A 16483-nucleotide genomic window follows, 5' to 3' on the forward strand; every position below is an offset into this window, starting at 1 on the left:
GCACGTTTCCTAGGCGTTCAACACAATGCCAAAAGGGAAACCGGCAAAGTAGAAAATACTCCGGCTAAAATGACATTCTACAGCCGGGATGGCGAACCTGTGGCACGCGTGCCAGAGATAGCACGCTGCGCCCTCTCTACGGGCCCGCAAGCCGTCACCCCAGTTCAGCTCTACTGTGCATGCGTCCGGGCCTCCCACCAGCCAGCTGGTCTTGGGGTCTCTGCTGTGCATGTGGGGGGGGGGAATATACGCATGCGCGGAGTGCAGGGTGCGTGCGATTGGGGGCACACGTGCATGTGGGGGGCACACGCACATTATATTTTGGAGAGTTGGGCATGCATGCACGCATTTGCACATGCACGCACGCTCTTTGGGTACTCGGTCCAGAAAAGGTCAGCCATCACTGTTCTATAGCCTTCTTTGTTGCCATAAATAGGTCAATACTGGTCTGTTTCTTCCCCTCCCCCCCCCCAGTAAGAAAATCCTGTAATTTATTTTGCATTGCTTCATTTTCATCTATGTCTTTCCTACAAAGGGATAGGATCAGGACAGAGGTATCAAACTCGATTTCATTGAGGGTCGCATCAAAGTGGTGTTTGATCTTGGAGGGCCCGGGGGGGGGGGATGGCCTCGTGTGGGCGTGGTCATAGTGGGTGGGGTGGGGGGGGCGTGACACGGGACTTGGGGTAACCTGTGGTGGCCAAGTCCTAATTTGGCCTCCACCAGTTGTGAAGGCTCCAATACTGGAAGTTTTTAAGAAGATGTTGGATAACCATTTGTCTGAAGTGGTGTAGGGTTTCCTGCCTAAGCAGGGGGTTGGACTAGAAGACCTCCAAGATCCCTTCCAACTCTTATTTTTTTCTCTTTTTTTTCTTTTCTTTTTTTTTCTTTTTCTTCTTTTTTTTCTTTTCTTTTCTTTTCTTTTCTTTTTTCTATTCTATTCTATTCTATTCTATTCTATTCTATTCTGTTCTGTTAATTCTATTCTAATTCTAATTCAGTTCAGTTCAGTTCAGTTTTCAGTTCAGTTCAGTTCATCTAATTCTAATTCTAATTCTAATTCTAATTCTAATTCTAATTCTAATTCTAATTCGTATTGTATTGTATTGTATTGTATTGTATTGTATTGTATTGTATTATTGTATTGTATTGTATTGTATTGTATTGTATTGTATTGTATTGTATTCTATTCTATTCTATTCTATTCTATTCTATTCTATTCTATTATTCTATTCTAGGACTTCTCTAAGATCCTCCCTCACTCTTGTTATAATCTTCCTTTCTTCCTTCTCTCCCCGCTCCCTATTTTCGCTAGCAGAGAGCTGAAGGAGTCCCGTTCGAGCTCCGTTTTCACTGGCAGAGCCACGGTGGGCTGGTCCTTTGCGGTTTCCAGTCCAGTCCCACGGGCCAGATCTAAGCACCCCACAGGCCAGATGCGGCCCACGGGCCTTGAGTTTGACACCCCTGGATTAGGGTTATGAGCCGTGGTGGCTCAGTGGTTAGAATGCAGTATTGCAGGCTACTTCTGCTGACTGCCGGCTGCCTGCAATTTGGCAGTTCGAGTCTCACAAGGCTCAAAGTTGACTCAGCCTTCCAGCCTTACAAGGTGGGTACAATGAGGACCCAGATTGTTGGCGGCAATAGGCTGCCTCTGTAAACCGCTTAGAGAGGGGTGTAAAGCCCTGTGAAGCGGTATATAAAGTCTAACTGCTATCGCTATTAGGGTTAAGGTTAATTTCATGGCTCTCTTTTCATACTTGGCCTGAATAGTTCTTCTCTTTCTGCATAATACCTAGGTCCGTGATGGCGAACCTATGGCACGCGTGCCACAGGTGGCACTTAGAGCCATATCTGTAGGCACGTGACTGTTGCCCTAGCTCAGCTCCAGCATGTGTGTGTGCCAGCCAGCTGATTTTTGAGCCTTCTGGGCCCACCGGAAGTTGGGAAACTGGCCATTTCCGGCCTCTGGAGGGCCTCCGGCGGGTGGGGAAGGCTGTTTTCGCCCTCCCCAGGCTCCAAGAAAGCCTCTTGAATTATGGGTGTGGGTACACATGTGCGCGACCCCTCCACACTCCCCCCTGCTTTTGGCACGCGACAGCAAAAAGGTTAGCCATCACTGACCTAGGTATTTATATACAATGCTTAAGGCAAGTATATAGCTTATTAAAATAAGGTTTAACAGAACAACAGAATTGGAAGGGATTTTGGAGGGCTTCTAATTCAACCCTCTCCTCAAGCAGGAAACCCTCTGTCATTTTAGACAGAGCTTGGTTTAAAAAAAAAAAAAGATTGTGCAGAACTATAAATAAATGAATGCATCATTTTTTTTACTTCTCTTGCGTAGAGGAATATGGCATAGCGAGCTGGAAGGGGCCTTGGAGGCCATCTAGTCCAACCATCTGCTCGAGCATTACAGAGAAATGGCAATCCAGTCTCTTCTTGAAAACCTTCAGTGATGGGGCACCCACAATTTTTGCAGGCCAGTAGTTCCACTGAGGAATTGTTCTCACTGTCAGGAAATTTCTCCTTAGTTCTAGGTTGCTTCTCTCCTTGATTACATAGCATTGCGAGCTGGAAGGGAAGTCATCTAGTCCACCATCTGCTCAACCATTTCAGACAATGGCAGTCCAGTCTCTTCTTCAAAGCCTTCAGTGATGAAGCTCCCACAACTTCTGGAGGCAAGTTGTTCCATTGATTGATTGTTCTAACTGCCAGGAAATTTCTCCTTAGTCCTAGCTTGCTTCTCTCCTTGATTAGTTTCCATCCATCGCTTCTTGTCCTGCCTTCTGATGCTTCGGAGAAGAGGTTGACCCCTTTTTGTGATTTGATGTGACACCATCTCAAATTGGTGAGCCTGGTGGCGCAGTGGACTAAGTGCTGTTAAAGTAGCACTTAGTTGCCAGCTGCCTGCAATTACTGCAAGTTCAAATCTCACCGGGCTCAAGGTTGACTCAGCCTTCCATCCTTTCGAGGTAGGCAAAATGAGGACCCGGATTGTGGGGGCAATAAGCTGACTTTGTATTTAAAAAAAAAAACACCACTTAGGGGGAGCTGAAAGCCCTACTAAGCAGGTATATACAAAAGTATGAAGGCTATTGCTTAATGCAGTGTTTCCCAAACTTGGCTATTTTAAGATGCATGGACTTCAATTCCCAGAATTCTCCAACCAGTATGCCTGGTTGAGGAATTCTGGGAGTTGAAGTCCATACATCTTCAAAGGGTCAAGTTTGGGAAACACTGGCTTAATGCGTTGTAAGCCGCCCTGAGTCTCCGGAGAAGGGCGGCATATAAATCGAACTAATAAATAAATAAATTAAATAATTAAATAATTAAATAATTAAATAAATAAATATTGGAACCCTGCTATCATGTCAACCCTAGTCCTTCTTGTCATTAAACTAGACACACCCAATTCCTGCGACTTTTCTTTGTATGCTTTAGCCTTTAGTCTAAAAACTTCACACATTCGATTAGATTTTCTAGGCATTCTGTACAGTGCTAGCTTTTCAACACATTGCCAGCAACACATATATTTTAGCACAATCGTCATTTACACAATTTCCAGCATTTGCTACCCCTTGTATTCCCTATTTCTATGTAATTACTTTATATACCATGACTACAATTTGGGGTTTAATCAGAGCCAGCATTCCTAAAGGTGTTACTAACCAAGCTGTTTTCATTGCCCCTTCCGTTCTAGCAACGGATTGCGAAAGGTCTGCGAAGCTAAAATAAGAATTCCTTAACAAGATGCTAAATTTTGAGGGGAAGGGGGGTCTTTTGACCCCTCCTTCAATTGGAAGAAACAGGTTTGCCCTGGCTATTAAGACCCAGAGAAGGTTCCACAAAGCTATTGTAAAGAAACCAAATAAATTATTTGGTTTCTTTACAATAACCGTCAAATCTATTATATAATGTCTGCCTGTAATTTGCCACTAAGAAGACAATTGATAGATTATAAAGTCAAAATCAACAAGCCAATACAAACGTCTCAGGAGGTCACATCATATTCCAAGTTTTTGGGGGTGAGTTTAGAATAGAATAACAGAGTTGGGAGGGACCTTGGAGGTCTTCTAGTCCAACCCCCTGCTTAGGCAGGAAACCCTCCACAAAGAGTTATCCAACATCTTCTTAAAAACTTCCAATGTTGGAGCATTGACAACTTCTGGAGGCAAGTTGTTCCACTGGGTAATTGTTTTCACTGTCAGGAAATTTCTCCTTAGTTGTAGGTTGCTTCTCTCCTTGATTAGTTTCCACCCATTGCTTCTTGTCCTGTCCTCAGGTGCTTTGGAGAATAGCTTGACTCCCTCTTCTTTGGGGCAGCCCCTGAGGTACTGGAACACTGCTGTCATGTCTCCCCTAGTCCTTCTTTTCATTAAGCGAGTTTGGTTCCCTTCGTGTTTTACCAAGGACCGTTTAAACTTTTCAAGCCCTATTTATAACTCAGCATCTGCAGAAACCTCCTGGTAGGCTCACTTCCTTTTTACGTCGGTGTGGTGAACAAAGATAAGGAAACCAAACTGAATTAAATCTACTTTACCCGGGCTTCAAGTATGTTAACTTTGCACGGATGCAATAATGAATTAAATTTATTGGCAACATTTTAAAAAGCCCTGAGGGGAATATCATGTAAGCAAATTTACCAGACTCGTGTTCCAAGTTAGATGGTCTATTTAAAATCCCGGAGAGCTGGTTGCAGAAGTGGAAGGAATAAGACGTTGGGTTGAGAGGAGAAGGTGGACTTGAGCGCAGCAATACGTAAAATGACTTCTGGTTCTTACTCGAGGGGGAAAAAAAATTCTCTTTCCTCTTAAGAGTTCAGGCTGCTGTCTGGCATTTCGTAAAACCATGCTTCTTCATTGGTGCTTACATATGCCCATCTTGGCTTCCCTCTTCTCCAGATTGGTTCCTGTGTTGCGGTCGCGATGCCTTCGTTTCAGGATTGGCTCAGGCTTGAAGAGCCTCTTCTTATGCAAATCTGACATACTGAAATGCCGTTGGACTTGCGTGGCGATCATTTGACAGGCCACGACATTGGGCCCTCCTACATAGCTAGATGCTGCCTTGGGTTTGCATCATTTAGCAACCGTTCCAAGTTACAACGGCGCTGGAGAAAAGTGACTGACGACGGCCTTTCGTTGCGGCGTTCCCCATTGGTCACGAGATCAAAATTCAGACGTTTGCCACGTGACTCGTATTTATGACGCTGGTTGCAGCGTCCTGGGGATCCCGTGATCCCGTTTTGCGACCTTCTGGCGAGCAACGTCAATGGGGAAGCCAGATTCATTTAACGGCCGTGTTACTTACTTAACTGAGGTGATTCGCTTAACCCAGTGTGGCAAGAAAGGTCCTAAAACGGGGCAAAACTCACTTGACAATAGAAATTCGGGGCTCAATGGTGGTCATAAGTCAAGGACTACCTGTGTCTTTGGCCTCGTATTCTACGTTTTCACCAACCTCTTTACTTATTAGCCATGTACTCTATTAGCAAGACATAACGGAACAGGTAAATTGCTAATATTTATATATTATATATTTATATTTATTAAATTTTTATACCGCCCCCTCTCCCGAAGGACTCGGGGCGGTGAACAGCCAAGATTAAAAAGCATACAATATAAACATTAAAATACATTTAAAACAAAATTAAATCCAAAATGGCTCCCCAATTTAAAACGCCTTACCCATAACCCTATAATTAAAACAAATTAAAATTTACATTTAAAAAGGGGAGAAGATTTAGGCCAGGCCAGCTTGATGAAATAAAAAAGTCTTAAGCACACGATGAAAGGTGCGCAGATCCGGGATCCTCCGTATCTCCGGGGGGAGCTCGTTCCAGATCGTAGGTGCCCCCACAGAGAAGGCTCTCCCCCTAGGGGCCGCCAGCCGACATTGTTTGGCCGACGGCACCTGGAAAAGCCCCTCTCTATGGGAGCGTACTGGCCGGTGGGAGGCTATTGGTGGTAGCAGGCGATCCCGTAAGTAACCAGGTCCTAAGCCATGGAGCGCTTTAAAGGTGATAACCAGAACCTTGAAGCGCACCCGGAAGACCACCGGGAGCCAGTGCAGCTCACGCAGGAGAGGTGTTACATGGGAACTCCACGTCGCTCCCATCACCACCCGCGCGGCTGCACTCTGTGCCAGTTGGAGCCTCCGAGTGCACCTCAAGGGGAGCCCCATGTAGAGAGCGTTACAATAGTCCAGACGGGAGGTGACGAGGGCATGAGTGACTGTGCGTAGGGAGTCCCGATCTAGAAAGGGACGCAACTGGCGGATCAGGCGAACCTGATGAAAAATCCTCCCGGTCATGGCCGTCAAGTGCTCTTCTAAAGACAGCCGTGAATCCAGGAGGACGCCCAAGTTGCGAGCCCTATCCGGGGGGGCCAATGATTCGCCCCCAATAGTCAGCAATGGCACCAGCTGACTATATCGGGACATCGGAAACCACAGCCACTCGGTCTTGGATGGGTTGAGCCTGAGCCTGTTCCTCCCCATCCAGATCCGTACGGCCTCCAGGCACTGGGACATCACTTCAAGGGCATCGTTGGGGTGGTCTGGGCGAATATCATATAAAAGTCCATCAACATGTATATAAAATTCCCCCAGGCGTCCAACATTCTTTGGAACAATTCAACGTTCTTTCCAAATATTTCTCTCGACTCCCCTACAACCAGACTATCGATAAAAAAAGTCCTTCTATTCTTATCCCTCTGGCCAGAGTTGCTCGATAGCAAAGCGGGCGGCACATAAATTTAATAAATAAAGATTAGGTATTGTCCCAAAGGTGCTTTTTTCAGGAGGCAACTGGACTTCCTTGTTTTTTTTTTTCTTTTGAAGACATTTCGCTTCTCATCCCAGAAGCTTCTTCAGCTCTGACTGGATGGTAGGGAATGGAAGGATTTATATTCCTTGCAGACAGCTGGTCGTTTGCATCCTTTCAGAGGGTCGTTGAAGCACTTGGTGGTTTACCTGTGTCCGCAGGGTCACCTGAGTGATGCTCCTGGTTACTGTAGTCTGCAATTTTTTTCCTCTGGAAAGCCATTCCTACTCCCACACCATTCCAAGGGTGTTCTATAACTATTCACATTAGGCTGCATTACTATTACTATTAATCTTCTCATCGTTCCGATCACCCATCTCCTCCCACTTATGACTGCATGATGGTAACTTTGTTGCTTGTATCCTTACAATTTATATTGTTTCCTTGAATCATTGATTCGATTGCTTATTTGTACCCTATGACTATCATTAAGGTGAAGATTTTTTATCAGGCTCGCCTGATTCGCCAGTTGCGTCCCTTTCTGGATCGGGACTCGTTACGCACGGTCACTCATGCCCTCGTCACCTCCCGCCTGGACTATTGTAATGCTCTCTACATGGGGCTCTCCTTGAGGAGCACCCGGAGGCTCCAACTGGCGCAGAGTGCGGCCACGCGGGTGGTAATGGGAGCGTCATGGCGCTCCCATGTGACACCTCTCCTGCGCGAGCTGCACTGGCTCCCGGTGGTCTTCCGGGTGCGCTTCAAGGTTTTGGTTACCACCTTTAAAGCATCCATGGCTTAGGACCTGGTTATTTACGGGACCGCCTACTACCACCAATAGCCTCCCACCGGCCAGTACGCTCTCATAGAGAGGGACTCCTCCGGGTGCCGTCAGCCAAACAGTGTCAGCTGGCGGCCCCTAGGGGGAGAGCCTTCTCTGTGGGGGCACCTACCGTCTGGAATGAGCTCCCCCCAGATACGGAGGATTCCGGATCTGCGCACCTTCCGCCGCGCTGTGAAGACCTTTTTATTCCATCAAGCGGGCTTGGCCTAATCTCCTCCCTCTTTTAATATGTAAATTTTAATCTGTTTTTAAATTATTGGGGTGTTTTAATCTGTCGGGGCCAAAATGATTTAATTTGATTTTATCTGGTTTTTAAATTTTGTGTATTTATGTATTTTATTGCTTGGCTGTTCACCGCCCTGAGTCCTTCGGGAGTAGGGCGGCATACCAATCAAATAAACCTAAACCTAAGGTGTTGTACCTTATGATTCTTGACGAATGTATCTTGTTTTTTTATGTACACTGAGAGCATATGCACCAAAGGCGAATTCCTTGTGTCTCCAATTACCCACCCCAGGCCCTTTAGGAAAATAGCTGGCAGAGGACCTTTCTGGATCGTCCCTTTCTGGATCGGGACTCCCTACGCACGGTCACTCAGGCACTGGTCACTTCCCGCCTGGACTACTGCAATGCTCTCTACATGGGGCTCCCCTTGGGGTGCACCCGGAGGCTCCAGCTGGTCCAGAATGCGGCCGCGCGGGGGATTATGGGAGCGACAGGGCGCTCCCATGTGACACCTCTCCTGCGCGAGCTGCACTGGCTCCCGGTGGTCTTCCGGGTGCACTTCAAGGTGTTGGTGACCACCTTTAAAGCGCTCCATGGCTTAGGGCCAGGGTATTTACGAGACCACCTTCTGCCGCCAATAGCCTCCCACCGGCCAGTACACTCGCACAGAGTGGGCCTCCTCAGGGTGCCGTCCGCCAGATAATGTCGGCTGGCAACCCCCATGGGGAGAGCCTTCTCTGTGGCGGCACCCGCCCTCTGGAACGACTTTTCCCCAGAGATATGCACGATACCAGACCTCCGGACTTTTCGTCGGGCCCTGAAAACTCCTTTATTTCACCTAGCCGGGCTGGCTTGATCCCATCCGTTCGGTTTTAATTTGAAATTGGTTTTAATTGGGTTGTTTTAAATTGTGGGCCGAAATTATTTAATTACCTTTTAAACTGTTTTTTAAATTTTGTATGCTCTGTTTTATCTCGGCTGTTCACCGCCCCGAGTCCTGCTGGAGAAGGGCGGTATACAAATCAAATCAAATAAATAAAAAATAAAATAAATATTTTCGGGGCGGCCCCGCAGGCCAGATCTAAGCACCCCATCAGCCGGATCCAGCCCGCACGCCTTGGGTTAAATAGGAGCATTTAGCTTTAAAAGGAGTTGTGGTGGCGCAGCGGTTAAAATGCAGTATTGCAGGCTGATTCTGCCAACTGCCACCAGTTCAATCCTGATCAGCTCAAGGTTGACTCCGCCTTCCAACCTTCCAAGGTGTGTAAAATGAGGACCCAGATTGTTGGCGGCAACAGGCTGACTCTGTAAAACCGCCTAGAGAGGGCTGTAAAAGCACTTTGAAGCGGTATATAAGTTTAAATGCTACTGCTTCCCATCTGCTCCTTCATCTCACCAGGGTCTTTCAGCTTGGAATTTATTTATTTTATTTTTTAGGGAAAATTTGGTAGTTTTTAACTCTGTGGAAATGTCACCCAGGCTCCTTTGCTGTGAGTTTTATGTTTTATTGGGTCAATGGAAAAAAAAAATTCCTTCCCCTTGTATCAGGAAAGTGTGGTTTCTAGATTTAGATCTAGCACTTGCGTCGAAAAGGGAAGGGAGGTTTTCTGCGGGTTTGAATGAAAAGATGTGCAGATGAGATCATAAAGGGCACGGTAAAAAAAAATCCGAGGAGCACTCGACTTCATAAACTGGGCCGAACCAGCAATCAAATTTAGTGTCTTTGGGACTTTTATGTGGATTAATAAAAATGACCGTTCACAAGTAGGTTTAGCTTGGGACAAATTTTATATGGTTAGAAAAGAGGAAACTATAACCCACATTAGATGAGGAACGGTATTTAATGAGAAACTTACATTATATAGGATAAGTGAGGTCGGATAGACCTAATTGATCTATTAAGATATATAAGCTGTTCTGTCTTCTCCGGAATATAATATAGAGTTATAGTAACGAATATTTGTTCATTAAGGTACTATATGGAAGTATGTATGTTTATTGTTGTATTGATTTTTGTCTGTCACTTTATGTTGTGTTGTCTTTTCTTTTTAACTGAAATGTAAATAAAGATTATTTGAAAAAAAAAAAATGACCGTTCAGATTTTTTTTAAAACACATCAATTTGGGGGAAGGGGTCACGTAGGAGGGTCTTCCCAGTGGCAAGTTACATTCATAAAAGCATACAGTTGAAACTTATCCGGCTTCGAATTTCTAGCCTTACAAAACAATTAATTTAAATCAGCAGCCTTCGGCCTCGGGGTGGATTTGATTTAAATCAAGTCAATTTAAATCAAGACGATTTAAATCACTAGTAAAAAGGCTTGATTTAAATCGATTTAAATCCTAATTTTTAAAACAGCATCTGTCATCTCTGTCCCGCAGCGGCTCTTCCTCTGACCCGCTGTTGATCACTGACAGACCCATTCACTTTAAATGGGACGGCTGGTGATGTGACAGTGACACAACAAGGTGAGGGACGTGGTGGGCAGCAGATGAGTGGATGCCCGCTAAAAGACGCTGCAATGATGGATCTGAAACGACAGGTGCTCTTTAATATTATATTTATCAGCTGCTTAGAAGGTTTCACTTTCATTTTTATTTGCTTGCCCTTCCTCCTCACGCTTAAGAGCCTGGTGGTACAGATCAGTGGTGGGATTCTACCGATTCGGTAGCTCCGACTATCAGCTGGGAGTGAACCGGTTCGCCCCGACGATCAGATGGCTCACCCGCCCGCCTGCGCTATTTTCCTACCTTTATCTCCTCAGCTGATTCGAGCCGCAGAGCCAATTGCTGCGCGAATCAACTGTGTTACTCCTCCGAAGAAACACGGAAGTGAAGATTTCTTCAAACTGCGCGCATGCACACAGCGCACGATCACCAAACCAGTTGTTAAACTGGGGGGATCCCACCAATGGCACAGAGGCATTTCTCCTCAAACCATCATACAGTTTGTAGTGTACATAAGATTTGCAAAACAATGGGATAAAGGACTATTCCTGAACTTCGTTTTATGATTTATCTCATGGTTACTGTGAAATGGTGTGAACGCATCAATGCAGGGCAGGTTATCTCAGCTTGCAGAGCTTGGATTCATTGAACGAGTTTACCAAAAATGTAAATATTGCAGAACATATCGCCTCATGCTACGGAACTAAGCTCCATTCCATGCTGAATAAACTAAATTATTAATGTATCTTAAACAGAAAACTATCTTTAGATAGATTTTTACTCCAAAAGCATTTTATTAAAGGGTCATGCCATGTCAAGTGGTCTGGGGAGGGGGTTGTCCCTGCTCGACCATCACAGATTTCGATGAAATTTTGTGCGAACATGCACATATGTCCGCAATGAACATTGGTAAAGTGTTACATGTGCCGATGCAACACTTGCGGAGATATAGTCATTTGTGTGACTCCCATACCGCAGCCTTCTACAGTATGACTCTGAGGTTCCAGCAAACTTTGAGACATAATATCTCCGGCAATGTTTTGTTGAGAGGAACAAAACTTGGCCATCTTGTACAAGTTCTTGTGCTCTATTAAACAAAATGATGTCTCGGTGCCTCGAAGCCATGCGGATCTGGATGGGGAGAAACAGGCTCCGACTCAACCCTTCCAAGACCGAGTGGCTGTGGCTGCCGGCATCCCGATATAGTCAGCTGATACCATTGCTGACTATTGGGGGCGAGTCATTGGCCCCCACGGAGAGGGCTCGCAACTTGGGTGTCCTCCTGGACACGCGGCTGTCTTTAGAAGAGCATATGACGGCCGTGGTCAGGGGAGCTTTCTATCAGGTTCGCCTGATTCGCCAGTTGTGACCCTTTCTGGATCAGGACTCCTTATGCACAGTCATTCATGCCCTCGTCACTTCCCGTCTGGACTACTGTAATGCTCTCTACGTGGGGCTCCCCTTGAGGTGCACACGGAGGCTCCAACTGATCCAAAATGCAGCTGCACGGGTGATATTGGGAGTGACATGGCGCTCATATGTAACACCTCTCCTACGCAAGCTCCTGATGGCACCTCTCCTGCACTGGCTCCTGATGGTCTTCCGAGTGTGCTTCAAGGTGCTGGTTCTTACCTTTAAAGTGCTCTATGGCTTAGGACCTAGGTACCTACGAGGCCACCTTCTGCAACCGATAACCTCCCACCAACCAGTATGCTCCCACAGGGTGGGCCTCCTCAGGATGCCGACACTAAAGCAATGTCGACTGGTGGTTCCCAGGGGGAGAGCCTTTTCTGTGGGGGCACCTACCCTTTGGAACAGGATACCCCCAGGGATACAAATGATCCCAGATCTCTGTACTTTCCGTCACGCACTTAAGACCTTTCTGTTTCACCAAGCCGGGCTAGCATAAATTTCTTCTAATTGTTCTAAATTTTTATGCTGAAGATGCTTAACTGATGAGCCAAATTGGTTTAATTATTTTAAATTGCTTTATTTCACATTTTATATGTATGTTATTTTGACTGTTCACCGCCCCGAGTCTTTCGGGAGAAGGGCGGTATAAAAATTAAATAAATAAATAAATAAAAATAATGAAAACATTCCCATGAGCGATCTCCATCTAGATCATTTGGAGCAAAGTTGGCCGTAAATATTGCGGGCAGTTTTCTGAAATCAGAGCACTTGACAATGGAATGACTCTAAAATAAATTTGATAAAAAAATTAAAAAATCCGATTTAAATTTTTTAAAAAAATCTGATTTAATTTTTTTAAAAAAATCAGATTTTTTTTTTGATTTCTTTTTTTAAATAGATTTTTTTTTTTTACCCACCCTGTTCGGCATGCAAATAATTTTGCGGTACCCTAAACTACAAATAGTCCATTGGACTCCCAAGTCCGATCATGCAGCAGAGCCCGTCCCGCCCCGCCATCCCGCCCGCAAGTCCGTGCAAGCAAAACACCGGCCCGGTTGCCATCTCACCTCAGCCCCTGACAGGAAAGGGTGGGTCGTCCCCGTGATAGCCAGGTAATTCTCATTTCCCCCGGGGAACTTAGGAGAGAAAGGAAAACATCAGTCAATCAAGTTTCTCTTCCCTTTTATCTTAAACCAGCAACACAATACAGGAGCGGCTGGGATAAAGCCACAATATTTGCGTAGCTAGAACTTGATGAAACCTATTGCAGTTTTAGAGCTGAATTCATTGCCTTTTTCTCGAAGGGGGGGGAGTCAGACGGTGATGCAGGGTTTTTCGTGGCCGCTTTACAAAAGTAAATGCTTAACGCATTGTAAGCCACCCTGAGTCTCCGGAGAAGGGCGGCATATAAATCAAATAAAAAAAAAAAGTGTCAATTGGGACACTGAGACAGGGGTTCCACAATGTTAAAAGACTTGCGGACTTCAACTCCCAGAATTCCTCAGCTAACCATGCTGGCTGAGGAATTCTGGGAGGTGAAGTCCGCTCCAAGTCTTTAACGTTGCCAAAATTGGAGACCTTTGCACCAAGAGACAAAGCCAACAAATCAGACATTAGGTGGAACCACACTGTGGTTTGCTTGACTTTGGTAAAACGTGAGAATCAGCTGTCTTGGTCTAGAAGTCGGGTTTAGCATGACAGATGAAACGAGCCTACCCAACTCTGACTTATTCAACAAACCAGGTTTAACGATACGATGACAGCGTGATGTGGAACACAAGGACTGATTCAAGGTGTTAGTCATCATCTTTAAAGCGCTCCATGGCTTAGGACCTGGGTACCTACAAGACCGTCTTCTGCCACCAATAGCCTCCCACCGACCAGTTCGTTCTCACAGGGAGGGACTACTCAGGGTACCATCAGTCAAATTATGCCGACTGGCGACTCCCAGGGGGAGGGCCTTCTCTGTGAGGGCTCCAACCCTTTGGAACGAACTGCCCCCCAGAGATACGAAATATTTATTTATTTATTTATTTATTTAATTAATTTAATTTATTGGATTTGTATACCGCCCTACTCCCGAAGGACTCAGGGCGGTGAACAGCCATAGAATAAAACATATAAATACAAAATTTAAAATAGATTAAAACGAATTAAATAATTTGGCTGAACAAATTTAAAACCCCAATAATTTAAAACCAGATTTAAAATTTCCATTTAAAAAGGGGAAAGACTTAGGTCAGGCCGGCTTGATGAAATAGGAAAGTCTTGAGCGCGCGACGGAAGGTACGCAGATCCGGGATCCTCCGTATCTCCGGGGGGAGCTCGTTCCAGATAGTAGGTGCCCCCACAGAGAAGGCTCTCCCCCTGGGGGCCGCCAGTCGACATTGTTTGGCCGACGGCACCCGGAGGAGCCCCTCTTTATGGGAGCGTACTGGTCGGTGGGAGGCTATTGGTGGTAGCAGGCGGTCCCGTAAATAACCAGGTCCTAAGCCATGGAGCGCTCTAAATGTGATCTCCGTGCTTTCCGCTGTGCCCTCAAGACCCTGATGTTCCAACAGGAGGGGCTAAACATATTAACATGTGAATGATTTTTTAAAATGTTATCTAATTCTGGGTTTTATTTAATTGGCCAAACTAAGTAATAATTTTAATTAGCAATTTTATGATGTTTGTGTGTCTATATTTTTCTTGGCTGTACACCGCCTTGAGTCCTACGGGAGAAAGGCGGTATAGAAATAATAATAATAATAATAATAATAATAATAATAATAATAATAATAATAATAATAATAATAATAATAATAATAGGAGCATTGACAACTTTCTTCTTTTAACGAGCCCATAATCCCTTGCGGGAGCTGAGCATTTACTGGCCAGATGCCCTTTCTGTCGCCAGTGCGGAGTTTTGTTCAGCAGATATATTTTCATTGTGCCCCGAGAGAGAAATATCTGCCTCTATCTAGCATCGAACTCACAGCCTCCTGATAGGGAGGCAAGAGCTCCACCTCTAGGCCACCGCACCACTCGGGAGCATTGACAACTGAACGTGGGAAAAAAATAGTCTGAAGGTTGAATCATGGCAACGGGATCCAAATTGGTCCAGCTGCCATGCTTCGACCTTCAGACAACCTTCAGAACATCTCTTGCCTGGATGATTTGAGAATCTTCATCGGAAATGATACTCCTTTGTTAAGTTGCCGCCTTTCAACCGTTCGGAAAGTGTGAGTCATGAAACACCATAGAGCAGAGTTAGTACGATTCTCTACTCGCAGTCTGGCTGGGTCAGGAGGTCTTTCTCTTATCACAAGCCTCGGGGGAACGGTGCCACGTTGGAAAGTTTGGCTCGGCCAGGAGGGATTTTATAATGCATGGACATTTTGTGGAGGTAGAGGACACGGTTGTCCCCAAAAAGGTGCTTTTTTTCAGGAAGCACTGGACTTGTTTTTCTTTTCTTTTTGAAGACGTTTCGCTTCTCATCCAAAGAAGCTTCTTCACCTCTGACAGGATAGTGGGGAACGGAAGGATTTCTGTTCCTTGCAGATGGCTGGGCATTTGCATCCTTTTAGGAGGTCGTTGAAGCACTTGGGAGTTTATCTGTGTCCTCGGGGTCACCCGAGTCATGTTCCTGGACCCTGTAGTCTGCGATTTCCAGAGGAACTTGTTGGATGAGAAGCGAAGAGTCTTCAGAAGAAAAATAAAAACAAGAAAAGTCCAGTTGCCTCCTGAAAAAAAGCATCTTTTTGGGGACAACCGTGACCTGGATGACTGAAAATCTCTACAGATATTTTAGAGGACAGGTGTATCATCTTTACAACACTTGCTCATTTCCGCAGAAAGCATCAATTGAGCATCGATTCCAGAGATCCAAACCATTGGATCGAAGGGAAGGGAAGGGAAGGGAAGGGAAGGGAAGGGAAGGGAAGGAAAAGGAAAGGAAAAGAAAAGAAGGGAAGGGAAAGGGAAGGGAAGGGAAAGGAAAGGAGGGGAAAGAGGGAAGGAAAGGGGAAAGGAAAGGAAGAGGGAAGGAAAGGAAGGGAAAGGAAGGGAAGGGAAAGGGGAAAGGGAAAGGAAAGGAAGAGGGAAGGAAAAGGAAGGGATGGGGAAGGGAAGGGAAAGGAAGGGAAAGAGGGAAGGAAAGGAAGAGGGAAGGGAAGGAAAGGAAAGGAAGGGAAAGGAAGGGAAGGAAAAGAAGGGAAGGGAAATGAAAGGAAGGGAAAGAGGTAAGGGAAGGGGAAAGGAAAGGAAGAGGGAAAGGAAGGGAAGGGTAGGAAAGGAAAGGAAGAGGGAAAGGAAAGGAAGAGGGAAAGGAAGGGAAGGAAGGGTAGGAAAGGAAAGGAAAGGAAGAGGGAAGGAAAAGGAAGGGATGGGGAAGGGAAGGGGAAGGGAAGGGAAAGAGGGAAGGAAAGGAAGAGGGAAGGGAAGGAAAAGAAGAGAAGGGAAATGAAAGGAAGGGAAAGAGGTAAGGGAAGGGGAAAGGAAAGGAAGAGGGAAAGGAAGGGAAGGGTAGGAAAGGAAAGGAAGAGGGAAGGGAAAGGAAGGGAAGGGAAGGGAAGGAAAAGGAGAGAGAGAGAAAAGAAGAAGGGAAGGGAAGGGAAGGGAAGGGAAGGGAAGGGAAGGAAAGGAAAGGAAAGGAAAGGAAAGGAAAGGAAAGGAAAGGAAAGGAAAGGAAAGGAAAGGAAAAAAGGTAGAGCAAGAAACGGTCCCCGTCGGCAGGAGCAGGTAAGGATTTAACTGTGAGCCTTCTTGGAGTCAACAATGTTCAGATGCCTTTTGAGGCTTTACATGTTTTT

At 45.7% G+C, this 16483-nt stretch overlaps 1 protein-coding gene across 1 annotated transcript in view; it reads right to left on the bottom strand.

Annotated features, from left to right (window-relative positions):
• Window positions 1-16483, bottom strand: part of TOX4 (TOX high mobility group box family member 4) — a 45765-nt gene that overhangs the window by 19926 nt on the left and 9356 nt on the right. The window contains exon 2 of the mRNA XM_070954369.1: window positions 12758-12826. Coding sequence (XP_070810470.1) covers window positions 12758-12826 — 69 coding nt within the window. The remainder of the gene's footprint in view (window positions 1-12757; window positions 12827-16483) is intronic.

This window comes from Pituophis catenifer, unplaced genomic scaffold (genome assembly GCF_029215685.1).
Source record: "Pituophis catenifer annectens isolate HBS135680 unplaced genomic scaffold, rPitCat1.0.hap2 SCAF_15, whole genome shotgun sequence".
Classification (NCBI taxonomy): domain Eukaryota; kingdom Metazoa; phylum Chordata; class Lepidosauria; order Squamata; family Colubridae; genus Pituophis; species Pituophis catenifer.